The sequence below is a fragment of the Penicillium oxalicum genome, chromosome IV (assembly GCF_001723175.1).
Source record: "Penicillium oxalicum strain HP7-1 chromosome IV, whole genome shotgun sequence".
NCBI classification, from domain to species: domain Eukaryota; kingdom Fungi; phylum Ascomycota; class Eurotiomycetes; order Eurotiales; family Aspergillaceae; genus Penicillium; species Penicillium oxalicum.
Genome location: NC_064653.1, coordinates 3,636,840 through 3,652,469, shown reverse-complemented (window position 1 = coordinate 3,652,469; position 15,630 = coordinate 3,636,840). Strand labels below are relative to the sequence as shown.

At 51.3% G+C, this 15,630-nt stretch overlaps 5 protein-coding genes across 5 annotated transcripts; 3 read left to right on the top strand and 2 right to left on the bottom strand.

Annotated features, from left to right (window-relative positions):
• On the top strand, positions 1-2,347 carry POX_d05998 (U3 small nucleolar RNA-associated protein 25; the record flags this gene model as incomplete). The annotated part of the gene is made up of 4 exons (XM_050114828.1): positions 1-116; positions 175-646; positions 789-1,366; positions 1,432-2,347. 4 exons carry the CDS (start codon positions 1-3, stop codon positions 2,345-2,347), a joined length of 2,082 nt encoding a protein of 693 aa, XP_049969779.1.
• A 1,806-nt stretch (positions 2,348-4,153) lies between these two features.
• Positions 4,154-5,192, top strand: POX_d05997 (uncharacterized protein; the record flags this gene model as incomplete). Its single annotated transcript, XM_050114827.1, has 2 exons — positions 4,154-4,481; positions 4,570-5,192. The coding sequence occupies 2 exons, from the start codon at positions 4,154-4,156 to the stop codon at positions 5,190-5,192; spliced, it is 951 nt and encodes a 316-aa protein (XP_049969778.1).
• Positions 5,193-6,287: 1,095 nt separating this feature from the next.
• Positions 6,288-7,955, top strand: POX_d05996 (uncharacterized protein; the record flags this gene model as incomplete). Its single annotated transcript, XM_050114826.1, has 2 exons — positions 6,288-6,764; positions 6,870-7,955. 2 exons carry the CDS (start codon positions 6,288-6,290, stop codon positions 7,953-7,955), a joined length of 1,563 nt encoding a protein of 520 aa, XP_049969777.1.
• Positions 7,956-9,071: 1,116 nt separating this feature from the next.
• Positions 9,072-10,958, bottom strand: POX_d05995 (uncharacterized protein; the record flags this gene model as incomplete). Its single annotated transcript, XM_050114825.1, has 1 exon — positions 9,072-10,958. One exon carries the CDS (start codon positions 10,956-10,958, stop codon positions 9,072-9,074), a length of 1,887 nt encoding a protein of 628 aa, XP_049969776.1.
• Positions 10,959-12,921: 1,963 nt separating this feature from the next.
• Positions 12,922-14,821, bottom strand: POX_d05994 (putative choline-phosphate cytidylyltransferase; the record flags this gene model as incomplete). Its single annotated transcript, XM_050114824.1, has 4 exons — positions 12,922-13,050; positions 13,205-13,610; positions 13,704-14,054; positions 14,274-14,821. The coding sequence occupies 4 exons, from the start codon at positions 14,819-14,821 to the stop codon at positions 12,922-12,924; spliced, it is 1,434 nt and encodes a 477-aa protein (XP_049969775.1).
• Between the last annotated feature and the right edge of the window lie 809 nt (positions 14,822-15,630).

Genomic DNA, 15,630 nt, shown 5'->3' with positions numbered 1-15,630 from the left:
ATGGCTCCGCCACGAGGTCGTGGTCGTGGTCGCGGTGGTCGCTCAACAAGAGGAAGGAGAGGTCGCATTACAGGCCGAGGGAACGACTTTGCGACATCGCGATTGCAAGAAGTAGAGTGAGTGCTTCCTGAACGATCCGCGCAATAATTCCCTATGAAGCTAATTGGAACACAGCTCAGACGAATCGTCTGGTGAAGATGCGCCGAACGATGCAGCTATGGAGGAGGTGGACATGGGAGATGACACGCTGATGGATGATGCCTCATCCAGCAGTGACGAAGGAGAAGACGATAATGCCGGGCGCCCCTACAACGAACTACTCGAAATCCTGCAGGCCAACTCGGACAATAAAGGACCAGCACGGAAGAAGAGAAAACTTGAGAGTGATAACAAACGGGAGGAACCCACCACATCAATTGCTGTCGAGGAGGACGAACAGGCGGACGACGCACTTCTAGAACAAGCTCCATCTGAAGATGAGGAAGACGCCCAGGCAGAGAATGATGACGACGACGATGAAGAAGTGGTGGGACCATTTGAGAAGCACTTCAGCTCGTCAGACGGAGATGATTTAGCCCAGAGGATACAATCGATCGAAGCCAACAAGTGGTCATCGGTGAAGAAAGAAATTGACGGGTTGCGAGTGGTACAGTCCGTTCCTGAATCAGGAAATTCAAGCCCGGCGCTCCTTCCCCCGATGAAGACTACTGGCGGCCTCAAGGCAAGTCGGCTCTTTTCGGCCTTGCGATACTGCGATTCCGGTGGCTAACCAGGGTTCCCATTTACAGATCAAAAACAAGTTGAAACCTCGTGCCGCCGAGCTTCTTCCTAAGATTAATGGCCCTGCGCAACAAGTGGCACCCTATGTGTTCGATTATCAGGACATTCTCTACGGTGCACGTACCGCGGCCATGGCCGAGGACATGCGTGACATCATGGCTCTTCACTGCGTCAATCATATCATCAAGACCCGAGACCAGGTCCTGAAGAACAATGCCCGTTTAGCGAAGGACCCCGACACCGACGTCGAGTATCGGGACCAGGGGTTCACTCGTCCCAAGGTTCTCTATATTCTCCCCACCCGACAAGCGTGTGTGCGGGCAGTCAACGCCATCACTCGCTTTTATCAGGTCGAGCAACAGGAGAACAAAAAACGTTTCACAGACACATTTTCCGGGCCTGACGATGCAGGCTGGGAGAACAAACCGGATGACTTCCGCGATCTCTTTGGCGGCAACGATGATGATATGTTCCGACTGGGGTTGAAGTTCACCCGTAAGACGGTCAAGTATTTTGCACAATTCTATAGCTCCGACATTATTCTCTGCAGCCCGTTGGGTCTTCGGACGATTATGGACCAAGCCGAGTAAGTTACCCGCCTGCCAATATCCTCCCTCGCACATGACTGATGTGGAAATGCCCCTTGAACAGTGAAAAAAAGCGAGATCATGACTTCCTCTCTTCCATTGAAGTTGTTCTGGTCGATCATGCCGATGCTCTTCTGATGCAACTTTGGGACAATGTCCCCTACATCTTCAAACACCTCAACCTCCAGCCCAAAGAAGCGCATGGATGTGACTTCAGCCGTGTCCGTAACTGGTATCTGGACAATCACGCACGCTACGTGCGACAGACTGTCCTTTTAACCTCTCATATCACCCCGGAGATCAACTCCCTGTTTTCTCATTCCATGCAGAACGCATATGGGCGCGTGAAATTCAACCCCACATACGCCGGTGCCATCACCGAGATTCCCTTACCCGTGTCGGTCAAACAGACCTTCTCTCGTATCGACAGTCTCTCTCCTCTGAAGGATCCCGACACCCGCTTCAAACACTTCACCACGACTATCCTCTCTACCTTGGTCAAGAATATTACGACGGGCCGCGGGAAGAGCGGCGCCGGCACCATCATTTTCATCCCCTCCTATCTCGATTTTGTCCGTGTCCGCAATCACTTTGCCCAGTCGGCGCAGACGACCAATGTGTCTTTCGGGGCTATCTCCGAGTACACCGAGGCGCGAGAGGTGAGCCGGGCCCGCAGTTATTTTATGAACGGGCGGTACTCCGTTCTCCTCTACACTGAGCGAGCCCACCATTTCCGCAGATATCAGATTCGTGGGGTTCGCCGGGTGGTGATGTACGGTCTACCGGAGAATCCCAAGTTCTACGGGGAGATTGTTGGATTCTTGGGTCTGGATCCTGCCGCGGTGGTGGAGGCTGCTGAGGGCGGTGTTCGTGCGCTGTTTTCGAAATGGGACGCCCTGAAGCTGGAGCGAATTGTGGGAACTTCTCGTGTTGGGAATATGCTGCGCGAGAAGGGTGGTGATACTTTCACATTTGTATAGGATCCCTTTTGACCTTTGTACTGTAACACCACGTCTTGTTCGCGAGAGAAAAGTTCACCATTCTGGGAGACGTTGCCCATTAATAGGTAAGCGAGCTCAATAAGGAGAAGCTTGTTGATAAATCTCATCAACAAACCGTTTGGCCCCATTTGTAACACAGGCGTACAATAGTCCCCATCTGCTCAGAAGTTCCTCAAGCATTCTACGAGTCTACACTGTGGCTCCTCTATTCCTGGGTACCGCTCTCCCTCGCCTCACCTTGTCCCAGCTGCACGGCCCCTCGGCTCGCGACCCTGGAAGCGAAAGGCAGACGCTCCTTTCTCCACTATCCCGCTCTACATGGACTCTCTCCTTCCCTCCATTTCGAGGTCTATAAATTCCCCTTCTTACCTCTCGCTCGGGTTCAGCTGCCTCTCGCGCAATCTGTTCTAGACTAGAATGTCATGGATAAGGGTCCACTCCTCCCGACAACCGGCACCGGATTGACGGTTTGACCACCCGTTGTCTTAGCGTGAAACACGTCAGGCCCGTCCATGTGTATCATCTTGAGGGTTCTCGATAACGCCCTGGGCGGCTATGCGCTAGTGCACTTGATTATTGACAGCCCCAAGTCAGGACCGAGGACCCTCTCTGCCAAGAGATATTCCTCCAGACGAGAACCGCCAAGATCATCAGGTGGTTCTCTTTGGTCCTCGACGAGTCGGTTCCCCCGGTTGGGTTGACTGTCACTCGGTGTCTGGACATATTTCGGTTCCAAAGAAGTAGCTCTACGCAGGTTGGAAAGAGGGGGGAAAAAGAGAAAAATCTAACCCTGCCGGGCTTCCAGTTCTAGCGGGGAAATACGTCTGAATGGCCATACTATAGGAGTGACTGCAAGCGTCATCTTTTCACCGTTCACATCACTCAATGACTATTGAGAGTGCGCGAGTTCAAAGACGGGCTTGATGTGCCTGGAATTGCCGGCCAAGACCTCCACGGCAGTGAGACATGCACCGCGGGATGTCGCAAAAAGATTAAATTCCACGCGCCGAGCCTGCACTATTGAATCGGACTGACTTCGGTATCTCGGGACCCAACGACCGTGGGAATTGGGTCCACTGGAGCTCTACGTGATCTCTTTACTGCGCTAAGATCGAGACGAACATGAGGCGCCCCCACGACCCAAATCATCTTTTCGATCCGGAGCCCTAACAATATGCCATAGCGGAGCCTTTTTCTCACGTTCAGCGCACGAATGTCTCGACTTCTTTTTTCGCGACGGATTGTGATGCAGAACACAGTCGAGTGCAGACCATAGACCCATGGTCTTTGCTATCCACACTTGTCAGCGGGGACGGACAGTGAAGAGTGAAAACGTGAAGAGTCAGGGTCTTCCTCGGCTGGACTGCATCTTGAAACCACAGCAGGCTTGGCGTAGGGTCCAGGCTCCACCACCAAGCTTGTCGAGGCATCACACCGAAGAAAGTGATGATATCTCCAGCGGATCGTGGCTAACTGTGTTTCAAGGGGGGAAACTTTTGGAGTCTTGGATGTCAACGCTGCTGAAGCTGCCACAGTTGGCCTGGGCACGACGCCTCTGTCCAGTCCATAAATACCCTCCCGTCTTCCTGTGCCAGTACAGACTCTTCCCTTGTATTCCATTTCGATATCACTTCATTCTTTCTTCTTTCTTCGCTTCAATTCAAGTTCTGCTGGTCAGAATTTTTCACATTCTTTGCTCTTTTCATCATCCACCGGATAAAATCACAAACAAACCCTTTTTTTACATTCTCTTCAAATTTTCTCTTCAAGAAAATCTTCAACAAGATGCACTTCGCGACTCTCGTTGGTGTGGCGGCTTTGCTGGCCGAGTCCGCTTCGGCCCACTACATCTTCAGCAAGCTCATTGTGAACAACCAGGTCTCCAAGGACTGGGAGTACATTCGTCAGACTACCCGTCAGACCAACTACTACCCTACCAAGTTCCACAAGACCTTTGACAACCTGACTCCCAACGACAACGACTTCCGCTGCAACTTGGGCTCCTTCAAGAATGCCGCCAAGACCAAGGTTGCCACCGTTGCCGCTGGCGATACCATTGGCATGAAGCTGTTCTACGACGCCATGGTCCAGCACCCCGGTCCGGGTCAAGTCTGTACGTTGGATCCCCCGTATACTTCCAAATCCACTCGACCAGATTACGAAAAAGGACAAAGGAAAACAAGCTAACAATGAATGATAAGTCATGTCCAAGGCTCCCTCTGGTAATGTCAAGGAATACGAGGGTGACGGCGAGTGGTTCAAGATCTGGGAAAAGAAGATCTGCAATGACAATGGCGATCTCACCAAGGACGCCTGGTGCACCTACAACCACCCTTCCTTTGATTTCCAGATCCCCAAGGACACTCCCCCCGGCGAGTACCTCGTCCGTGCCGAGCACGTTGGTCTTCACGGCGCTCAGGTCAACGAGGCCGAATTCTATTACAGCTGTGCTCAGATCAAGGTCACCGGTAACGGCTCGGGTGCTCCCAGCAAGACCTACAAGATCCCCGGTCTCTACAACGACCAGATGACCCTCTTCAACGGTCTCAACCTGTGGGTCGACAAGGCTGCCACCATCAACAAGGACATGGATCAGACTCCCGTTGGTGATGAGCCCTGGACTGGCGGCGGCAGCGCCAAGCAGGCCAGCTACTCCTCCGACTCCACTCCTTCCTCTGCCTCTTCCACCAACACCAACAGCCAGGGTGCTGATGCTTCTAACGGCAACTCCGGGAACCCCTGGAACCAGCAGGCCCAGAATGATGCCTCTGCTACTCAGCACACTGATGCCAACTGCGGTGGCCGCATGAACTCTGCCCAGTAAATCTGCTGAATTGATTGGGTGGCGAGATCAAGTGTTCTTTCGGAGCACTTGGTCACTCTATGCTTCAAGTTGCAGTGGTGCCGTTTAGGTCGGAGGCTCTTGTCCAGAGTTGAGGGTATTGCATAGTGGAGAGCGGCTTCTCTTGCCAGTTTATCAGATGTTGGAGGATCGATGTCTTCTTTAAATTCAATCAAAATCCGTATATTGAGGTTCACTGATTTTTTGCACTATTTTCTTTTTCTCACTTGTCAATGCCTTTGGCTTTTTTTTTGGGGGATAGTCTGCGTGGAAGTCCATACATCTCGAGTCGGTTGCGACTCGACGCGCACGTACGACCGTGGTGCATGACAGTGGAATCAAGTCTTGTATGGTATTGGCTATGCATGAAGATTCGAGCTATACTGCTCACCTCTCGATTGGCGCATGAGCTAGCGACCAAGCTACTCGGTATGTACTTGGTCACGTCCAGTGAACAATAGGTCCATGACTCAAGTACTTGAAAGAGGTGGAATACCACCCTTAGTCATCAATACACGTGGACTCGATCCGACTCTGTACCTTTTCTTCGGCCTTTTTACCGAGATCAAACTCACTCCGAGTTCAAGGTCCAAGTATCTTCAACTTGAAGATTGAATTCAATCATGTGTGTCCGACCCAGGTCTCCTAAATGTCTCTGTGACATGGATCTCATTGGCTCATAAGTGGCCTTTCTTCTTATCGACCTACTCTGCCGCAGGAACCTAGTCACACGGGGGTCCTCCACTCCCGACCAATGGTTCCTCGCAACCAGACGGTTGATGGTCTTGTTCCTTGCGACTCCACCCTCGGCCTCTCCACTCTCCGCAGTCCGCACAACCCACCGAATCGGCCTGGCGAACGGTGACCGGCAAAGTCATGCGCCGCCGCCTATTCGAGTTTCCTTCTCTTTTGGGGATTTTTCCTTTTCCAGTAAATCTTCCTTTTGCGCAGGTTCAAGGCTTCAAATTATAATATTTCTGGTTGACGGATCATTCTCATATGCATAAATTTCTCTTTGAAACCAACACTTTCCTGACCTATCTTAAATCATAGACTCTGATCACATCTCGTCCCACCATGTCACAACCAGAGTCAAAAACATCCTCCGATGCTACCAAGCGAGGCAAATCGCAGGATCGCCCACAACAAGAACACTCTCAGTCCAAGTCACAGAGATCTTCCGAGTCTGATCGCGGTGCTGCGCAAGAGGCTGAACACCCCGACGCTCCTCCCCGCCAAGCATCCCCGTTTCCTCTCGCTTCTTCTTCCACTTCTTACAGTCAGCCCTATCGTGACGATCCCGACGAAACCTCTGATCATCTCGTCCGGTATGAACCCCGACCGATCGACGAGCCCGAGGGCGACGACGAAGAAGAGCAGCGGGGCATCGCGGCGGAGAGAGCACGGCCGCGGAAAGCATGGCGCGCATCGTTGCGAATCTTCTGGTTGAGGAACATGGGCATGTTTCTGGTTCTGTTGGCACAGATGTTTGGCGCAAGTATGAATGTGATGACACAGATTCTGGAGATTCATAGCTCGATGCATCCGTTTCAGGTACGTGGACTGAACTATGCTCAGTACCCTGTTGCTTTTTTTTCTCTCTCTACTTTCTTTCGTCTTTTTGCAAAAGGCCACAAACGGGCTAACCCTTCTCTATAGGTCCTCTTCGCCCGCATGTCCATCACCGCCGTCGCGAGCTACCTTTACATGTGGTATGCTCAAGTGCCCGCACCCTTTGGCATTCGACCCGTTCGCAAACTCCTCCTCCTCCGCGCAACTTTCGGTTTCTTGGGTGTCTACGGTCTCTATTATTCTGTCCAATACCTCCCACTCTCCGAAGCCACGGTGATCACCTTCCTCGCCCCCATTCTCACCTGCTACGCCTGTTCATTCCTCATCCCCGGCGAGACCTTTACTCGCCGCCAGCAACTCGCCGCCCTCGTCTCGCTCATCGGCGTCGTCCTCATCGCACGCCCATTCTCATCTCGCTCCAACCAGAGCAAAGGCAATACTACCACCACCACCCCTGCCCCTACCGAGGACGAAAGCCCCAACGATACAGACTCATTCCATCATGTCCTCGCCACAGTAGTCGCTTTCGTCGGAGTCCTCGGCGCATCAGGCGCATACACCACCATCCGCGTGATCGGACGGCGTGCGCACCCGCTCGTCTCAGTAACCTATTACTCCAGCGTGACGACCATCATCTCGCTTGTCGCGATGGTGGCCGTGCCGAGTATCCCGTTCCGCCTGCCCTCCACCGCCACAGAATGGATTCTGCTGACGGGGCTGGGCGTATGCGGATTCTTACTCCAGTTCCTGTTAACCGCCGGACTGAGTTATGTTCCTCCGGCGAGTGTGCGGGACAAGGGCGCCCAGGCCCGACAGGGCTCCAAGGCGACGAATATGGTATATACGCAGATGCTGTTTGCACTGTTTTACGATAAAGTGATCTGGGGCAGTACCATGTCGCCGGTGAGTTGGGCGGGGTCGGCGTTGATCTTGGCGTGTGCGGTCTACGTGGCTGTTGCACAGGAGGGACGACGCGAAGAGGTAAAGAAGGAGATTGTGGGGGAGCCGAATTTGACACCTCCCAAGGAGGAGGAAGAAGAGGAAGAAGAGACCGATGTTCAGGCAGAGGTATCTCGAAGAGAGAGAAACCAACAACCTCCCTACACAGATGACGAGGAAGCCGCACATGGTGAACCTCCCAACTCACAAAATGGATCAGACACCCGAGTCTAGGGCTTCATCCCCAGCACTTTGAGTCTCAGACTCGATGAGTTTGGCGAACCTTGCACAGATCCACCATGAATCTCAAAACTTGACGATATAGCAAAAGGATGATTGCGGGACGAGATGATTGACTTTTCGATTCGATCTTTTGTTGGTCATAGTGTTTCAATCATATATGTACTACAGCATAGACGGCGGTGGGGGGGGGGGAAGCTTGGACTATCCACCCATGCAGATTTCATATCATGACTCGCACCAGCCTTCAGTGACTCGATAAAAAAAGGTCTACCAACGCAGGATGAAAATCTCAAATTTGTCCATGATGAGAATACGAAGCATGATGATCATCCGATTTCCTATAATTTGACTCGATTGAATAGTGGTTTCAACTGTCTATCTACATAGTAGTAGTAGTAGTAGTAGTAGTAGTAGTAGTAGTAGTAGTAGTAGTAGTAGTAGTAGTAGTAGTAGTAGTAGTAGTAGTAGTAGTAGTAGTAGTAGTAGTAGTAGTAGTAGTAGTAGTAGTAGTAGTAGTAGTAGTAGTAGTAGTAGTAGTAGTAGTAGTAGTAGTAGTAGTAGTAGTAGTAGTAGTAGTAGTAGTAGTAGTAGTAGTAGTAGTAGTAGTAGTAGTAGTAGTAGTAGTAGTAGTAGTAGTAGTAGTAGCAGCAACTGTGGTGGCCTCTAACTATTTTCACACATAGTCACGAGGCCCGAGTGTGCTGATCCTGATCGAGCGGTCAGTATGTTCCAGAGAGAATGCTATAGATCTCCATACCTTCCATGCATCAGATGTACGGAATCTTCTTGTTTGAGTGGCACGGTAGATGGTTCTTAGCTTGTACCCGGTAATCATTTACATCACGTCTGAGAGATAAAGCATCGCCTGGCCGCAATACACATACCGATTACCGAAGTGATCTGGAATACCACGGGCGTTCCTATGTCTCGCCAGGTGCATCGTGAAGAACTTGAGATAAAAGGTTGGTGGAGGCTTTATGAAGGATTCACTTTCATGTCACCCCTAGAGGTATGATTTCAAAAAAATAGAAAGCAAAATTGTTCAATGAGACATTCGATTGAAGATGAGGGATTTTTAATTTGTGATCGTCCGTTACCTATAGGCCACTATGCAGCGGGGAGACTTCCTGTCGCAGCCCAATATACATTATAATTGTATCCCTGGGCATCATAGAACGCACCGAGTTTGACATTCTTGTTGTCGGCAATTGCAGTAAAGTCAAGGCTCGAAGATCCAGAGCGCTTGATAGAGTCCAGAGTGATGGTAGGAGTACTCTTCAGTGTGCTGTCGCCATAGTTGCCACACAAGATCGATGGCCCGTACGCAATGGCCACAATATTTTTATTGTCATTTGCAGCCACCGTACGAAGACGCATGGGGAGACGAATCTCCACGATATCTCCATCGGCCCATGTGCGCGAGATTTGGGCATATGTCCCCGGAGTAGCCTTGACGTGAGGTAAAGCCTTTCCATTCAGCGTCAGCTCTGCACTTGATGCCCATGTCGGAATGCGGATTTTCATCGTCCAGTCGCCTTTTCCGGACACTTCCATTCTGGAGGTATCGCCCACGGGGTAATTTGTGGATTGTTTGAGGGTAATGCCCATCTCCGGCCATGTGAGGACAGAAGATAGGAACAGGTTGATATACAAGGTGGAGTTATTGTGAAAGTAGATCGAATCCATCAACTTGGTGTTTGTTTCGAGTGCGGTTCCCTGACAGCACCAGAATGAGTTGTAATCCGTACTCCAAGTACCGCCGCCCCAGGCGGGACCAACACCGCGTCGACCTCCAGCATTGAGAGGAGTGAAGTAAGTGACGTGGCCATGATTGTCATGAGGGTTCTGCTGTCCCAGCAGGTGATTGAGTAAGGCAGTCTCATAGAAATCGAAATAGGATGAGTTGTCGGGATCCACAAGCCACAGCTCGCGAGTCAGCTTCAGCATGTTATAGGAATTGCATGCTTCACATGTATCTTGGGTCAGATAGGAGGCGATGGCGTTGGGAGCGTGGAAGTGCTCCGCTTTGCTATTCCCACCGATGGCGTAAGTGTGTGCCTTGACAGTAATCTCCCAAGCATTGCGAGCAATATCAAGATATCGAGGGTCTCCGCTGGCTTCATATTGGCGGGCAGCCCCAATCCACTTGGGCACCTGCGTGTTTGCATGAAGACCGTCCAGTTTATCTTGATTGGCGGCCAGGGGATCAAAGACAGCAGCGTGATCAAAGCGTTGGGCGACGGCGAGCCATCTCTCGTTCCCAGTCTGGTGGTAGAGATCAGCCATCACCTCGTTCATACCGCCAAATTCGGTTTCCAATGTCTTTTGCATCAGACTGTAACTCAACCGCCTCGTTCGGTTGTCAACCCAGTCAGCCAGGGACAGCAAGACGTCGCGAGAGGTAGTGTCATTTGTCAAGCGCCAAGTATCGAGAAGACCGGCCAGAGTCTTGTGCACCACATAATAGGGCACATTGCCGTTCTTTAACGTGCCGTTTTCGAGTCGCGCAAAGTCCGATTCTGGAAACCCAGATAGATATCCGTCCGCGAAGCCGACTGCCTTGTTGTTGGCCTGACATTTGGCCAGTTCAGCGGCAAAATGGGTTGCTCGATCATAACAGGTTTGGTCGTGGAGTGCAGCATAGCACTGCGCCCAGGCACTGAGGAAATGGCCCTGGACATGGGAACGGAATGGGAAATCCGGAGCATCCCAGCCACCATTAGATGGTGCCTGCTGCGTGGACAGTCCGTGGTTCTTCCGGAAGACAAAAAGGAGTCTGTTGACGTCGATGTCTTTCAGATATTGCAGAGTCCGGCCCTGGTTTCCCAGAAAGCGGTCTTGGGTCAGTTCGACCTTACCAAGATCGAAGGCAAAAGCCTGAGCTCGCGCATTCTCGGTACTAAGCTCAGACCGTCCACTGACGAACGAGGAAAAAGAAAGCAAAAAGTGTACTAATACAAGAAAGGATGTCTGCCAATTCTGAGAGAGGGTCATCTTGATTGTACAACTGGCAATCAAAGGATTTCAAGGACCTGTTGACGCGGAGAGAAACCGGCTCATCCTGGGCCATCCGATGAATCCCTTTTTATAACTCTCCTCCTCTCTCCGGTGGGATAAGACAAAGATCGACCTATGCATATCTCATGCAGGGTTCTTGCAAAGAGGTGCCACCGGACTGTTTCCTATATGAGTCTTCCAATACCGAGAAACATGCCGAGAAGTTGCAAATTCATTCAATCCTGGTTGAGAGCGTGCGTAAAAACACGCTTCTCTACGATCCATTTCGGGAAATTATCCGACAAACAGGGTAGGAAATGTAGATCACCCCCACCACACCTTTCCTTACGCCTTACTTTCGCGTGTTCAATATTGCTGGCTGCACGGTCTTACAGACCTCGAAGTCGGAGATGCGGATGCGGGGGCTACAAGCATTTTGAACGCAGCTATGAACCACCCCACCAGCGCTAAGCGGTAACGCTATCACGTATATATGCCTGACGCTCAAGACAAGAACCAGTATCGGTGGCCTACAACTAACAGTACACCAAAGTATACCAACTGAACCTACAGGGACGATTAGGATGACGCGGGAAGCGCCTTAGCAGATGACTATATCCTCATGAGAACAGGACCAGGGATAGGAAGGACTGGATATATGAAGACCCTCTTTTATCATCACATATTTCATTCTTCCCGTCGCGAGCAATTCTACACTGTTGGTTACGCCTTTTAGTACTTTGCCCTTTACAGTTCATTCCAGAGACAAACCAGCCTATAAGTAGGGGAGTTCACTCAGTAGCAGTACTCAGTGGACTGATTTACTTGGTGCGCACTTTTGGCACGTTCTGCAAGACACTCGACTGAGGACTCAGCCCGCAGTTTTGGCTTTATACAGTATCGATTTGATTGAGAGATACTCTTGAAATCCGCAGTTGGAACTAGGCAAATATAACCCGTGTACGTTCTAACTCACAATGACCAGTCGGCTATGCGTTATAATAGGGTTCTCAAATGGTTTGGATTGGTAAGAAATTGTCAACTCGAAGGATGTAGTTGGAAGGACGCTGAGGCATTCTAGGTTTAGTAGATCTCGTATACGATGATATTCAGCGAGTCAGGAAGAATTTTGTTTGAGGCGGGGACTTAGAGTAATTTATCGAGGTCTCCACTTCCAAGCTCTCAGGTAGATTCTCAAAACTTAAAGGCTTGCTAGGCTAGATAGAGAAGAAGCTATATATTCTAACAAGGTTCTCTACTGATATTCAAGTATTCTCTAAGGTAAAAGTGCAGATATTGATCAAGTGAATTCAATTCAACTTATATGATGAAATCTAGACTTGAACGGATAAAACCCCATCAGCCATTCATCTTGTGTGTGTGTGAATTTCTCTATCATCGAGCATTAGGAGCGGAATCAAGCAACAGCATAAGAGGGAAGAAGACATGAAGCAATAGAAATAGTGGTCCAGTCTCGAGGGCCCAGATGGGACGCGACGGAGTAGTACTGGCGATACGGACTCCAGGTCGGTGCTCAAATTGCTGCAGTGGTTCGATCGTGTTTTGATGCAATGGAATAGGCTCTGTTGCACAGACACAGATCCTCGGAAATATAGACTGAAGAATGAACGGAATGGAATGGAATGAGAGTTCTTGCCAATTTTCGCGCTGACCTTGCCACAGTTTCAAATTTCTCGTTCTGCATGGTCGTTGTTTCCCTCCTTTTTTGCTTCCCTGCTTCTTCTCCTTTTCTTCTGTCCCCATTTTTACTCATTACATTCCATGACCATGGAACCAGATCCGGCAATACCAAAGAAAGAGTGTGGCGAGAGAGACCAACGTGGAAAAAAAAGAAGTTATCAAACATGAAGTCAAGTGTTGCAACAGTGATTAGTGTGGCGAATTTTGGCCAAGGTTGTTGGCCACGACCCGGTGACATTTCTAAGTGTGTGTGTGTCCTCTACTCGGCCATCGTGGCCTTGCGACCTCGGGTTTCATTCTCGTCGAACCCATTCTGCTCCGACTCATCCTCATCTGTAGGTGAGTGGGGGTGGCTGGGAGTCTCTAAGGAGAGGCGGCTGCGAGCCATCTAAAAGAAAAGTTGAAGAGAACACAGATTAGTCAAGAGCCCAAGCGGAAGAAGAGGAGCCAAAATAGACCCCCTTCCTTCAAGTGCACAGGGTCGCCGTGGTTGGGATGGTCTGCAGAAGATCATCTTCTGCCGGCCAGGAGGTAAAACTCACCCAAGCTCTCACGCCACCAATCAACCCCAAACTATAACCTGTCGCAAAGTCCTCATTACGGCCCACGCTAGGGCTGTCGGGTCGATTGAGCGCCTCAACCCGAGACAGATGACTCTTGTTTCCACCCGTTGGGCTGGCCAGCGGCCCACGAGCACTGCCGTAATCAACACTGTTGCGCGCAGTAGGCGCGGGACTCCCAGGTCGGCTGTTCTGCCAGATTTGACGCAATTCGCGACCGAGCTCCTGGCCGGTCATGGTCCAGTTGATTCGGATGTTGTCTCGGATCTCAGCAACGTGACGCTTGATCTCGAGCTCGTTCTTCTTCAACCACGAAACGTTCAGCTCTTGGCGCGACGCACCGCGCTTGAATTGTCGGGAAATATACTGGTCGTAGTCACGAACGATGCTGGAAGATACGATTAGCACATTGGGGTCCGGAGAGGGAGGCGTCCAGAAATCTAGACCAAAGTCCCCGCGGTGCTAGAGAGGGTCTTCTTACCGAGTGATGATGCCAGTTGTGCTCACACCCTCTGTCCGTTGGGTGACCAGAAACTTGCCCTGTGCCTTGATGGGGGCGTAAATGTCATCGCCCTCGGCAGCCTCGTAGGGCAGATCATCGTGCGCGACGTAGTCGATCTGATGCTCGGAGAGGAAATCCGGGGTCACAATCCACGGACAATTGGGAATCACCTCGTCGACCCATTTGCAATGCCGAATAGTCTCAGCGCGCTCAGCACCACTCAGGACGGTCAATCCCTTGCGCTTGTGTGTCTCTTCATCGCCAGTCACGCCGACAATCAGGTACACGTCGGGGAATGCCTTTTTCGCCTGCTCAAGCTGTCTCATGTGGCTAGATGGTAGGAAAATCAATCACAAAAAGTCAGCGGTGGATAATCATCATGGACAGTCTGGTATCTCCAGTGTTCCAAAACCCCCAGCAACACCTTTCAATTGAGGGATCTTGTCCTTTTTGGGATGTCCAATGTGCTCTGTTGTCCGAAATCTCCCTTCTATGTTTTCTTCTTCGCCTTCGCCCCAGTTCACTATCTGATCGGGGAAAGTCACGTACCCAAGATGGAACAAATCAAAGACTCCGTCCGCATACACTCGCACCGCCCGACCTTCCGGCGGTGGGTTTGTCTTATAACCGACCGGATCTTGTAACCCTCCACGCTGCGGTGGCAGCATTGTCCGAGCGTGCTCTTCTTCTTCTTCTTCTTCTTCCTCCTCCTCCCGGCCATTGGGTAGATCGATGTGCAAACCGGGACGACTCCGAGGCCGCGTCTCCACATCACTGCTGGCGACGGTGGTCTCGGACGGTTCACCGGGGTCTTCACGGTGAATGTCGGTCCCATTGGCATCGCTGGAGCTCTTGCGGGCGCGTTTAGATGGCGGAACCGACTCGGTGATGGTGTGGTTGATGCTGTTTTGTTTCTTGTGTCGGGCAATGGCGGCACCGGCTGGTCCGGCGGATTCGTCACCGTCTTCACTGGACGCGTCGCGCGAAGATGGCTGAAGCTCCGCCGGGGTTGGTGGTGCTGCCACTGCGGCCGTCGCTGCCGGTAAATGCGAGCCGCTGCGTTTGCGCTTACCGGAGGGCGATGTGGAAGTTGTCATGATGAATGCGAGGGATCTGAAAGTGGTGTCGGAGGGGAGGATGGAGAAAAAAGGAAGAAAGGCGAGACCAGAAAACCCAAGAGGTCGAATGAGAAGTTTTGAGTCCGAGCCGGATGGGATGGGTCCGGGAAGGAGAGAGAGAGAGAGGAGGGAGAAGTTGTCACGCGTTGAGCCTTCCAAAGAGGGAGTTGAGATCCCCTGGAAAGAATCAGGGCGGGCCGGGAGCTGAAACGGCAGAGCAGCGCGGGCGTGGGCGGACTGAGCGGACTGAGCGGACGCCCAACTGGAAACTACGAGAAGTTAAGTTACGTCGTGGCTGTGGCTGATCCTCGGTCCTCAAGTCAGGACGAGGCTATCAGGCTACGAGCGGGTTCCTGGAATCTCCAATCTTGAATCTCGTCCTGTCCTGAACGTTGGTGTACTTTGTCTTTTTTTTTTTCTCTTGCATCACGTGGCGATTTCGGCGGTGATCATTGCATCAAGTGAGACTTTTATTCCGACTCTAAACCGGCTACTTGTCCATCCCGCACCTTGGGGTGATCGTGGGACTGGTTAGGTAACAAATGCCGACGAAATGCGATTGTCTTACGGTCGAGACTGTACAAGACATTCATACCGTAAATCCACTCTCTTGTCTGCACGGGAGAAGATGTATAATAATGCAGAGGTACATACACGATGCTCGCAGATGCAGCCTGCTCATGCTGACGTAGCGCAGGTTCGCTATAATGAATGAACCCTGGAGTCCTGTAGCCGGCAAGTCTGAGGTCATTGGATCCCCCGGACGAGAGTGCCACCAATTCCAATCA